This window comes from Oncorhynchus tshawytscha, linkage group LG05 (genome assembly GCF_018296145.1).
Source record: "Oncorhynchus tshawytscha isolate Ot180627B linkage group LG05, Otsh_v2.0, whole genome shotgun sequence".
Taxonomy (NCBI): Eukaryota; Metazoa; Chordata; class Actinopteri; order Salmoniformes; family Salmonidae; genus Oncorhynchus; species Oncorhynchus tshawytscha.
Window position 1 is genome coordinate 89,686,600 of NC_056433.1, and position 13,566 is coordinate 89,700,165.

The following is a 13,566-nucleotide window of genomic DNA, read 5'->3' on the forward strand; positions in this document are numbered from 1 at the left end:
CACCAATACGATATGATCACCATGCTTAGGCACCAATACGATATGATCACCATGCTTAGGCACCAATACGATATGATACTGCGATGTTCAGAACATATTGTTCTGTTGCAAAGACAATAAATAATATGAGAACATTTGGGCGATGTTGGGCGATTAGGCCTGACTAGCAGTCGGCGCTCCAATTCATCCCAAAGGTGTTCAATGGGGTTGAGGTCAGGGCTCTGTGCAGGCCAGTCAAGTTCTTCAACACTGAGCTCGACAACATTTCTGTATGGATCTCGCTTTGTGTATGGGGATTAACATGCTGAAACAGGAACGGGCCTTCCCCAAACTGTTGCCACAAAGTTGGAAGCACAGAATTGTCTAGAATGTCATTGTATGCTATAGTGTTAAGATTTCCCTTCACTGGAAATAAGGGGCCCGAACCATGAAAAACAGCCCCAGACCTTTATTCCTCTTTCACCAAACTTTACAGTTGGCACTATGCATTTGGGCAGGTAGCGTTCTCCTGGCATACGCCAAACCCAGATTAGTCTGTCGGACTGCCAGATGGGGAAGCGTGATTCATCGCTCCAGAGTCCAATGTCAGTGAGCTTTACACCACTCCTGCCGTCGCTTGGCATTGCACATGGTGATCATACTCGTGTGCTGCTGCTGCTCAGCGATGGAAACCCATTTCATGAAGCTCCCGACGAACAGTTATTGTGCTGACGTGGGGACAGGGGAGGGTAGAAGAGGGCAGGGGAGTGGACAGGGGAGGGTAGAAGGGGGCAGGGGAGTGGACAGGGGAGGGTAGAAGGGGGCAGGGGATGGTAGAAGGGGGCAGGGGAGTGGACAGGGGAGGGTAGAAGGGGGCAGGGGATGGTAGAAGGGGGCAGGGGAGTGGACAGGGGAGGGTAGAAGGGGGCAGGGGATGGTAGAAGGGGGCAGGGGAGTGGACAGCGGAGGGTAGAAGGGGGCAGGGGATGGTAGAAGGGGGCAGGGGAGTGGACAGCGGAGGGTAGAAGGGGACAGCGGAGGGTGGAAGGGGGCAGGGGAGTGGACAGCGGAGGGTAGAAGGGGACAGCGGAGTGTAGAAGGGGGCAGGGGAGGGTAGAAGGGGGCAGGGGAGGGTAGAAGGGGGACAGGGAAGGGGGCAGGGGAGTGGACAGCGGAGGGGAAGGGGACAGCGGAGGGTAGAAGAGCGGAGGGTAGAAGGGGCAGGGGAGGGGGGACCACGGAGGGTCTGACACTCTGAACCATGTTGACTATGTGATGTCACCAGTAAAGGAGGCTGTCTACAGACTACGTGAAGGGTTGTGTCTAGACGATGGAGAGGAGGCTGTCTACAGACTACGTGAAGGGTTGTGTCTAGACGATGGAGAGGAGGCTGTCTACAGACTACGTGAAGGGTTGTCTAGACGATGGATAGGATGCTTACCAGACCTCCAGGCTCGTCGTAGAAAGGCAAAGGCGAAGGAGAGAGCTGCTCTGGAGCCGACTCTGGCCAGACCCTCCACGCCCTTGCTGGCTGGCCGGGGGCTAGAGAGAGAGACACACCTTTAACCCCAAGATGACACGACTCAGATCAAGCTGATCATCTAAAGGGGAATGTTTCAGATGAATCACTTGCACTGGTGTGGCCCAGTCAGCGTAGCTAACAGTGAGATGACAGAACCATGGCTGCTACTTCCTGTACTATCACTTGCAATACTGGATGAGCGTTTCGGTTTACAGTGTACCTCTTGTTGTCTACGATGGGTGGAGGGGGGCTGGGGGGGCTCTTCCACCGGACCTTGTACTTCTCTTCCATCATGCTGTGGCTCAGGGATATGAGGTATCTCTCTAGGATGACCAGGCGCTGGCGTAGACGCAGGGCAGACAGCGTGCTCTTAGCCATCTGAGCCGATAGCTTCTGTTGGTCATCTACCAGCACCATCAGACAGTCCTTCAGCTCCGTCTCATCTGAGAGAGACAGAGACATCAGGTGCTGTGAGTAGTAGAAATACAGTTTAATTAACAAACATTATTTTAGGGATAACATTTTGATCCATAAGAGCATAACAAGCTCAGCATCAGATGTTTCAGTATGTCTCTGTGACGGCCCACAACGACTTGTTCCCCACAACGACTTGTTCCCCACAACGACTTGTTCCCCACAACGACAAAGCGAATACATGTTTTTAGACATTTTTGCTAAATTATTGAAAATAAAATACTGAAATGTAAAATGTATACTATTCATCAAACATCTCATTCCAAAATCATGGGCAATATTCTTGTTCTTATTATTATGGGATGAGTTGGACCGCAGAGTGAAGGAAAAGCAGGAAAAAAGTGCTCAGCATGTTGGAAATTCTTCAAGAATGTTGGAAAAGCATTCCTCATGAAGCTGGTTGAGAGAATGCCAAGAGAGTACAAAGCTGTGGCTACTTTGGGTAGCTACTTTGAAGAATCCATGTGTTATTTCATAGTTTTGATGTCTTCATTATTATTCTACAATGTAGAAAATAGTAAAAATAAAGAAAAACCCTTGAATGAGTAGGTGTGTCCAAACTTTTGACTGGTACTGTATATAGAGCAGCTAACTGACATCATCTAGATACAACACAGACGATACAAGCTTGGTACACCTGTATTTGGGGGGTTTCTCCCATTCTTCTCTGCAGATTCCCTCAAGCTCCGTCAGGCTGGATGGGGAGCGTCACTGCACAGCTATTTTCAGGTCTCTCCAGAGATGTTCAAATCAGGTTCTGTCTGGGCCACTCAAGGACATTCAGAGACTTGTCCCGAAGCCACTCCTGCATTGTCTTGGCTGTGTGCTTAAGGTTGCTGTGTGCTTAATGTTGCTTAAGGTTGTTGGAAGATGAACCTGATTGGTGGAGTTCTGCAGAGATGGTTGTCCTTCTGGAAGGTTCTCCCATCTCCACAGAGGAACTCTGGAGCTCTGTCAGAGTGACCATCAGGTTCTTGGTCACCTCCCTGACCAAGGCCCTTCTCCCCCAATTACTCAGTTTGGCCGGGCGGCCAGCTCCAGGAAGAGTCTTGGTGGTTCCAAACTTCCATTTAAGATTGATGGAGTCCACTGTGGTCTTGGGAACCTTTAATGCTGCAGAAATGTTTTGGTACCCTTCCCCCGATCTGTGCCTCGACACAATCCTGTCTCGGAGCTCTACAGACAATTCCTTTGACCTCTTGGCCTGGTTTTGGCTCTGACATGCAGTCAACAGTGGTACCTTATAGACAGATGTGTGCCTTTCTAAATCACGTCGAATCATTTGGCCACCATGGACTTTTTTCTTTTTGCCTTTATCTCCCTTATCTCACCTCATTTGCTCTCATCATATATAGACTTGTTTCTACTGTATTATTGACTGTATGTTTGTTTCACTCCATGTGTAACTCTGTTGTTGTTGTATGTGTCGAACTGCTTTGCTTTATCTTGGCCAGGTCGCAATTGTAAATGAGAACTTGTTCTCAACTTGCCTACCTGGTTAAATAAAGGTGAAATAAAAAAATGTTTAAAAAAATAAATTTTGTAATTAATTTAATCACAGGTGAACTCCAATCAAGTTGTACAAACATTTCAAGGATGTACTTTGAACTAGCAACATTATTTTGTCAGACAACTCCACAGCATACTTAAGCAGCTACTATCTCAAAGACAGTATGGGGAACAGAGATAACGTTAGAGGGTTGTCTGGCTGTCTGGCTGGCAGCTACTGGCTGAGCAGAGATTAGTCGACCACTTTAAGGAATTAAAAACTATCATCAAAAAAAGTTGAAGTAACATACCCAACAGAAATATGTTATTATTTCATAGTTACTTCCTTATTTTTCTATTGCTGTCTACCAATGTGGACCTGGTAGAGACAATGGAATGTTCACTATTTTTCGCTTTGGAATTCCCTTTAAAAAGCAAACCAAATAAAACATAATGAATGTAATGAATGCACTACTGGCTCAGCACTACTGGCAAGCACACAGTACAGTACTATAATCAGGACTGGACAGGAGAGAACAGGGGCCACCCGGCTGGGCTGGTCCAGACAAGGACTCCCACCACCAAGTGCTTAATGCTCATCTCCTGCAGCCAGACATGCACCACCATGCTGCCACACCCAGCCCTGTGGATTGGAAACAGAAAGAAACCGACCGAGGCGCCAACATTTTGTATTTTTTAAGGATCCCCATTAGTTTCTGCCAAGGCAGCAGCTACTTTTCCTGGGGCCCAGCGAAATAAGGCAGGTAGACAATGTAATGTTTTTAAAACAAATACATTTCATAACAGATTTCACAATACATTAAGTGTGTTCCCTCAGACCACTACTCTACAATACATTAAGTGTGTTCCCTCAGACCACTACTCTACAATACATTAAGTGTGTTTACCTCAGACCACTACTCTACAATACATTAAGTGTGTTCCCTCAGACCACTACTCTACAATACATTAAGTGTTTTTACCTCAGACCACTACTCTACAATACATTAAGTGTGTTCCCTCAGACCACTACTCTACAATACATTAAGTGTGTTCCCTCAGACCACTACTCTACAATACATTAAGTGTGTTCCCTCAGACCACTACTCTACAATACATTAAGTGTGTTCCCTCAGACCACTACTCTACAATACATTAAGTGTGTTCCCTCAGACCACTACTCTACAATACATTAAGTGTGTTCCATCAGACCACTACTCTACAATACATTAAGTGTGTTCCCTCAGACCACTACTCTACAATACATTAAGTGTGTTCCCTCAGACCTCTACTCTACAATACATTAAGTGTGTTCCCTCAGGCCACTACTCTACTACTATACAACACATTAAGTGTGTTCCCTCAGACCACTACTCTACAATACATTAAGTGTGTTCCCTCAGACCACTACTCTACAATACATTAAGTGTGTTCCCTCAGACCACTACTCTACAATACATTAAGTGTGTTCCCTCAGACTCTACAATACATTAAGTGTGTTCCTCAGACCACTACTCTACAATACATTAAGTGTGTTACTCAGTTATACAATACATTAAGTGTGTTCCCTCAGGTTACATTAAGTGTGTCAGTACAATACATTAAGTGTGTTGTCAGACCACTACTCTACAATACATTAAGTGTGTTCCCTCAGACCACTACTCTACAATACATTAAGTGTGTTCCATCAGACCACTACTCTACAATACATTAAGTGTGTTCCCTCAGACCTCTACTCTACAATACATTAAGTGTGTTAGGCCACTTTACAATACATTATTTATAAACTCTACTACCACATTCTCCTGCTGCATCAACGTTACCTGATGTGGAATAGCTGTTCCATAAGGTGTATTTGTATTTATAAATCTGGCTCTGCTGCATCAGTTACCTGATGTGGAATAGAGTTCCATGTAGTCATGGCTCAATGTAATACTGTGGAATAGAGTTCCATGTAGTCATGGCTCTATGTAGTACTGTGGAATAGAGTTCCATGTCGTCATGGCTCTATGTAGTACTGTGGAATAGAGTTCCATGTAGTCATGGCTCTATGTAGTACTGTGGAATAGAGTTCCATGTAGTCATGGCTCTATGTAGTACTGTGGAATAGAGTTCCATGTAGTCATGGCTCTATGTAGTACTGTGGAATAGAGTTCCATGTAGTCATGGCTCTATGTAGTACTGTGGAATAGAGTTCCATGTAGTCATGGCTCCATGTAGTACTGTGGAATAGAGTTCCATGTAGTCATGGCTCCATGTAGTACTGTGGAATAGAGTTCCATGTAGTCATGGCTCTATGTAGTACTGTGGAATAGAGTTCCATGTAGTCATGGCTCCATGTAGTACTGTGGAATAGAGTTCCATGTAGTCATGGCTCTATGTAGTACTGTGCTCCTCCCATAGTCTGTTCTGGACTTGGGGACTGTGAAGAGACCTCTGGTGGCATGTCTTGTGGGGTATGAATGGGTGTCTGAGCTGTGTGCCAGTAGTTTAAACAGACCTCTGGTAGCATGTCTTGTGGGGTATGAATGAGTGTCTGAGCTGTGTGCTAGTGGTCTAAAAAGACAACTCCGTTGCGGTTTTAGGCTGGGTTTCTGCACAACACTTTGTGACGTCAGTTAATGTAACAAAGAGCTGAATAAATGAATGTCATTGATTGATTTCAACATGTTTATATCTTTCACAAATACAAGTAGCAATTTAGTCTGTTTCTCCTCCACTTTGATCCAGGAGAGATTGACATGCATATTATTAATGCTCTCTGTGTACATTTAAAGCTGCAATGTGCCACTTTTTGGGTGACCCGACTAAATTCCCATAGAAATGTGTGCTATAGATATGTCATTCTCATTGAAAGCCAGTCGAACTGACTAACTAACTGCAGCTCTATGTTAAGTGTTGCAGTCATTTCAGTCACTGTAGTAGCTGACGTGTATAGTGTTGAGTCATCCGCATACATAGACACTCTGGCTTTACTCAAAGCCAGTGGTATGTCGTTAGTAAAGATTTTTTAAAGTAAGTGGCCTAAACAGCTGCCCTGGGGAATTCCTGATTCTACCTGGATTACGTTGGAGAGGCTTCCATTAAAGAACACCCTGTGTGGTCGGTCAGACAGGTAACTCTTCATCCATGAAGCTTTTTCTTGAGTGGGCAGCTTGATGAAAGCCAGTCAAGATTTAAAAATCACCCAGAAAATATACCTCTGTTGATATCACATACATTATCAAGCATTTCACACATGTTATCCAGACACTGACTGTTAGCATTTGGTGGTCTATAGCAGCTTCCCACCAGAAAGGGCTTTAGGTGAGGCAGGTGCATCTGTAGATCCTCTCTAATACGAACATAAGTGGCAACACCTCCACCATTGGCATTCCTGCCTCTTCTGAAGATGTTGAAACCATATATTGCTACCACTGTATAATTTAAAGGAATTATCTAAGTCCGTTTCAGAGATAGTCAGTATGTGAATGTTATCCTTTATTATGACCAGACTAGACCCAGCAGAGCATACCGTGGGGGTTTGGGGATAGGACCAGACTAGACCCAGCAGAGCATACCGTGGGGCTTTGGGGATAGGACTAGACCCAGCAGAGCAGACCCGTGGGGGTAGGAGACATACCGTGGAGGTTTGGGGATAGGACCAGACTAGACCCAGCAGAGCATACCGTGGGGGTTTGGGGATAGGACCAGACTAGACCCAGCAGAGCATAACGTGGGGTTTGGGAATAGGACCAGACCAGACCCAGCAGAGCATACCGTGGGGTTTGGGGATAGGACTAGACTAGACTAGACCCAGCAGAGCATACCATGGGGGTTTGGGGATAGGACCAGACTAGACCCAGCAGAGCATACTGTGGGGGTTTGGGGATAGGACTAGACTAGACCCAGCAGAGCATAGCATGGGGGTTGGTGCTGGAGTTGGAGTGGTACCCAAATGAAACACTAGACATAACCATCCTGGCCTGCAGTCTGTCCAGTCATTTGATAGTCCAGGCACACCAACAGGAGACCAGTCATACTTCAGAGGGGACAGCCAGGTGGGGAAAGGGTCACTATTCCAATATCTCAGTCACATGTAGAAGTGGAGAGTCCATTGCTGTCAACACAGCACTGCATTTTAACATTACACTATCCTCTGGGCTTGTATACAAAAAATACAAAAAAGCAGCTACAACGTCTGATGTCAGAAGTGCAATTAGCAAGAGATACATTATTTAAAACCATGATTGTGATGATTTCGTCCGAGACAACATCTCAGACCGAAACAGCAGCCTACAAGCAGTAAGCAGGTTGAAGACTCGAGTCAAGTAGGGTTGCACATATTCAGGAGTTGGAAACTTTCCGTGGAAATTAACGGGAATATATGGGAATTAATATTAATACCATTTAAAATGTAGATGTTTATACCATTGGATATATTTACCTTAAATAGACATAATTGCAAATGATTAATTCCTTCCAATAGAAAAAAAAAAAAAAAAACAATTTAGTTATGAATTGAACTTTAAATTCGTTGACTCTTCACATGGGATGATTTCACTGAACAACAAAGCAAATATTGAATGATCCACAATGATCCATCGCATCTCCCAACATACATCTGTAAAATGATAGTCTAGAAATGAAAGCTTTGGTTGTCTTCCTCTCAGGCTTCCATGTCTTCTCCCTGGACCTCCTCAATGTCCACCTCTTGAACATCAGACTCCCGGGCCTCATCTTCACTGTCACTTTCCAACCTTGAGGATGGTTTGTTGTCAGGCTCAAAAAGCATCAAATTTTCCCAGGTGGCCACCAATTTTTCAACCCTTGTATTGGTCAGCCTGTTGCGTGCTTTAGTGCGTGTTCCCAAACAAGGACCAGTTGCGCTCTGAGGCGGCTGATGTTGGTGGGATTTGGAGGATGATGGAGGCAACAGAGGAAAGAGCCTCAGATCCACAAAGTCCCTTCCACCAGGTGGCTGATGAGATCTGTTGGCACAACTGCCATATCGCATCTCCATCCCAAAGCCCTTGCTTGGAAGTGTACTTCGCCAGACTGCCAAGAACCTTGCCCTCATCCAGGACAAGGTGGCGAGACACGGCAGTGATGACACCATAGGGCTTGTTGATCTCTGCACCAGACAGGATGCTCTTGCCAGCATACTTGGGATCCAACATGTACGCTGTGACGTGTTTGGGCTTCAGGCAGAAGTCTTCACGCTTTTTGATGCATTTCAGAACTGCAGTTTCCTCTGCTTGGAGCAACAGTGAAGTAGGGAGGGCAGTACGGATTTCTTCTCTTACATCTGTAAGCAGAGTCTGAACATCAGACAGGACGGCATTGTCTCTCTCAATCTGTGCAATGACTACTGCTATAGGTTTCAGGAGTTTCAGGCTGCTTACCCCACTCTCCCAAAATACATCATCCAGGAGGATCCTCTTGATGGAGCGGTCCATATTGGCAGACTGTGATATGGCCATTTCTTGGAGAGACTCCTTCCCCTCCAGGAGACTGTTAAACATGACGACAACACCACCCCAACGGGTGTTGCTGGGCAGCTTCAATGTGGTGCTCTTATTCTCCTCACTTTGCTTGGTGAGGTAGATTGCTGCTATAACTTGATGACCCTTCTCATACCTAACCATTTCCTTGGCTCTCTTGCAGAGTGTTTCCATTGTTTTCAGTGCCATGATGTCCTTGAGGAGCAGATTCAATGCATGAGCAGCACAGCCAATGGGTGTGATGTGAGGGTAGGACTCCTCCACTTTAGACCAAGCAGCCTTCATGTTCGCAGCATTGTCTGTCACCAGTGCAAATACCTTCTGTGGTCCAAGGTCATCAGACTGCCTTCAGCTCATCTGCAATGTAGAGACCGGTGTGCCTGTTGTCCCTTGTGTCTGTGCTCTTGTAGAATCCTGGTTGAGTGGTGGAGATGTAGTTAATTATTCCTTGCCCATGAACATTCGATCACCCATCAGAGATGATTGCAATTCAATCTGGTTTCTTTATGATTTGCTTGACCTTCTGTTGAACTCTGTTGAACTCTGTTGAACTCTGTTGAACTCTGTTGAACTCTGTTGAACTCTGTTGAACTCTGTTGAACTCTGTTGAACTCTGCATCCAGCAAATGAGTAGATAAAGCATGTCTGGTTGGAGGGGTGTATGCTGGGCGACGAACATTCAGAAATTTCTTCCAATACACATTGCCTGTGAGCATCAGAGGTGAACCAGTTGCATACACAGCTCGAGCAAGACATTCATCAGCATTTCTCTGACTACGTTCCTCCATTGAGTCAAACACTTCTGATTCCAGGAGGACCATGAGCTGTTGCTATCGATAAGGTGTCTGTCTGATTCGATAAGGTGTCTGATTTAGCTGTTGCTATCGATAAGGTGTCTGATTCATCATTTTCACCTCGAATAGAAGTAGAGGGACTTTTGTCAGAGGTTGCTTGTTGTGAGCTCTGAGGGAACTTTATGCACTTGGCCAGATGATTCTGCATCTTTGTTGCATTCTTCACATATGAGTTGGCACAGTATTTGCAAATGTACACAGCTTTTTCTTCTACATTAGCTGCAGTGAAATGTCTCCACACATCAGATAGTGCCTGTGGCATTTTCCTGTAAAGATTAGGGAAAAATGAGTAAAAAACTAAACAAATACAATTACATGTACAAATAAAGTTAGATTAGATTAAAGAACTCATTTGTAAGATAAATGTTTTAATATGAAACATGTATGGAAACAGGTGAATTAACACTCCTCAGTTAGCATGCTCAAGTAAGCTAAAATCCACATGGTAGCAAAAATGAACTAAAAGAAATTGTTAACAAGTTAGAAATGATTTCAACACACTTTGCTGCAGGCTACTATTTACTAGTTAACAACAAATCATGTAGGTCATATAAAATATATTCCCCCACCCAGTATTGTAATCATAACTTACCAGAAAGCATGTAGTTCTTGGCTCAGACAGTGTAGTAGTGTGGGATCAATAGCATCTCATTAGTGTGCAAGATCTTGAGAATCAGCTGTGCATGTGATGGAATAATGCACTGTGCATGCAGAGGGTTGCAATTCCAATGAATTGGGGATAGTTAAACCACAATATGCTACAAGACCTAGAATTGCCTTCTGTGTATCCCACAAATAAAGGCTCACTGTTATAAGCTCACTTTTAAAAAATTAATTTAAGTTAACAAAAACAAATTCACAGGCTTAACTTCACGTGGAAAAATTCCAGAAATGTACTGGAAAGTTTTCAACCTTTTGCAACCATAAGTCAAGTCACCATTTACAGAGAACGTGTTTACTCCTACTCAGCTCTGTCCGGGAATAAACACCCACCTGGCTGCCGCCCCCAGTCCCATGTCTCGATGATAGAGTGATGGATAAACACCCACCTGGCTGCCGCCCCCAGTCCCATGTCTCGATGGCGGATAAACACCCACCTGGCTGCCGCCCCCAGTCCCATGTCTCGATGGCGGATCCCATGCTCAGTCCCATGTCTCGATGGCGGATAAACACCCACCTGGCTGCCGCCCCCAGTCCCATGTCTCGATGGCGGATAAACACCCACCTGGCTGCCGCCCCCAGTCCCATGTCTCGATGGCGGATAAACACCCACCTGGCTGCCGCCCCCAGTCCCATGTCTCGATGGCGGATAAACACCCACCTGGCTGCCGCCCCCAGTCCCATGTCTCGATGGCGGATAAACACCCACCTGGCTGCCGCCCCCAGTCCCATGTCTCGATGATAGAGTGATGGACAGATGTCGACACTTCCTCCGCTTCCTTCTTCTCTTTATCGTTGGATTCATCCTTCTTCTGAGTACCGAAGCAATCAGTGCAGTCTTCTGGAGGGAGGAGACAAACATACACCACTAATTATATAGTGAAGTCTGGTTACGTTCTAGGATCTCTGAGGAATAAATATGAACGTGATTTGACTGGTTGAAATAACATTTAGGGTGAGATTCACAGATTCCTTTCTTTGCAAATTGAACAAGTGGGGGAAAAAAAATTGATTGCGCATTCTATATGGACCTTTTTAGGATATGAAAAAGTATTTTATCTAACAAAACGACACTTCATGTTATCTCTGGGACACTTTGGATGATTAATCAGAGCAAGACTTCAGAATGTAAGTACACATTTTACCTTCAGAGGTGAATTTATCAAACCTATCGCAGTGAAAAAAAGTGTTTTGTTGTTAGGAGCTCTCCTTAACCAATAGCATGGCATTTTTTCACAGTAATAGCTACTGTAAATTGGACAGTGCAGTTATATTAACAAAAATGTAAGCTTTCAGCCGATATAACACACTTATATGTTCCGACATTTGTTGTTTCTCTAGAATCTGCGATGGTGACACAAGGTGCTGCATGATTCACAACTGTCCCGACAATGGGACGCCTATCCCCAAAAAGCCTATCAACTCCTGAGATTAGGCTGGCAATACTAAAGTGCCTATTAGAACATCCAATAGTCAAAGGTACATGAAATACAAATGGTAGAGAGAGAAATAGTCCTATAATAACTACAACCTAAAACTTCTTAACAGGGTATATGGAAGCAACAGCTTTCATATGTTCTGAGCAAGGAATTTTATATGGCAAATATCGCACTTTTACTTTCAAATCAAATCAAATTTTATTTGTCACATACACATGGTTAGCAGATGTTAATGCGAGTGTAGCGAAATGCTTGTGCTTCTAGTTCCGACAATGCAGTAATAACGAACAAGTAATCTAACTAACAATTCCAAAAAAAAAATAAAACTGCTGTCTTATACACAGTGTAAAGGGATAAAGAATATGTACATAAGGATATATGAATGAGTGATGGTACAGAGCAGCATAGGCAAGATACAGTAGATGATATCGAGTACAGTATATACATATGAGATGAGTATGTAAACCAAGTGGCATAGTTAAAGTGGCTAGTGATACATGTATTACATAAGGATGCAGTCGATGATATAGAGTACAGTATCTACGTATGCATATGAGATGAATAATGTAGGGTAAGTAACATTATATAAGGTAGCATTGTTTAAAGTGGCTAGTGATATATTTACATCATTTCCCATCAATTCCCATGATTAAAGTGGCTGGAGTAGAGTCAGTGTCATTGACAGTGTGTTGGCAGTAGCCACTCAATGTTAGTGGTGGCTGTTTAACAGACTGATGGCCTTGAGATAGAAGCTGTTTTTCAGTCTCTCGGTCCCAGCTTTGATGCACCTGTACGGACCTCGCCTTCTGGATGACAGCGGGGTGAACAGGCAGTGGCTCGGGTGGTTGATGTCCTTGATGATCTTTATGGCCTTCCTGTAGCATCGGGTGGTGTAGGTGTCCTGGAGGGCAGGTAGTTTGCCCCCGGTGATGCGTTGTGCAGACCTCACTACCCTCTGGAGAGCCTTACGGTTGAGGGCGGTGCAGTTGCCATACCAGGCGGTGATACAGCCAGCCAGGATGCTCTCGATTGTGCATCTGTAGAAGTTTGTGAGTGCTTTTGGTGACAAGCCGAATTTCTTCAGCCTCCTGAGGTTGAAGAGGCGCTGCTGCGCCTTCCTCACGATGCTGTCTGTGTGAGTGGACCAATTCAGTTTGTCTGTGATGTGTATACCGAGGAACTTAAAACTTGCTACCCTCTCCACTACTGTTCCATCGATGTGGATGGGTGGGTGTTCCCTCTGCTGTTTCCTGAAGTCCACAATCATCTCCTTAGTTTTGTTGACGTTGAGTGTGAGGTTATTTTCCTGACACCACACTCCGAGGGCCCTCACCTCCTCCCTGTAGGCCGTCTCGTCGTTGTTGGTAATCAAGCCTACCACTGTTGTGTCGTCCGCAAACTTGATGATTGAGTTGGAGGCGTGCGTGGCCACGCAGTCGTGGGTGAACAGGGAGTACAGGAGAGGGCTCAGAACGCACCCTTGTGGGGCCCCAGTGTTGAGGATCAGCGGGGAGGAGATGTTGTTGCCTACCCTCACCACCTGGGGGCGGCCCGTCAGGAAGTCCAGTACCCAGTTGCACAGGGCGGGGTCGAGACCCAGGGTCTCGAGCTTGATGACGAGCTTGGAGGGTACTATGGTGTTGAATGCCGAGCTGTAGTCGATGAAC

General features: G+C 45.1%; 1 protein-coding gene across 1 annotated transcript in view; it reads right to left on the reverse strand.

Annotated features, from left to right (window-relative positions):
• The window catches only part of herc2 (HECT and RLD domain containing E3 ubiquitin protein ligase 2), a 170,942-nt gene that overhangs the window by 148,054 nt on the left and 9,322 nt on the right, over nucleotides 1–13,566 (reverse strand). The window contains exons 4-6 of the mRNA XM_042322735.1: nucleotides 11,170–11,301; nucleotides 1,722–1,944; nucleotides 1,421–1,521 (exon numbers count right to left, since the gene is read on the reverse strand). Of these exons, the coding sequence (XP_042178669.1) occupies nucleotides 1,421–1,521; nucleotides 1,722–1,944; nucleotides 11,170–11,301 (456 nt within the window). The remainder of the gene's footprint in view (nucleotides 1–1,420; nucleotides 1,522–1,721; nucleotides 1,945–11,169; nucleotides 11,302–13,566) is intronic.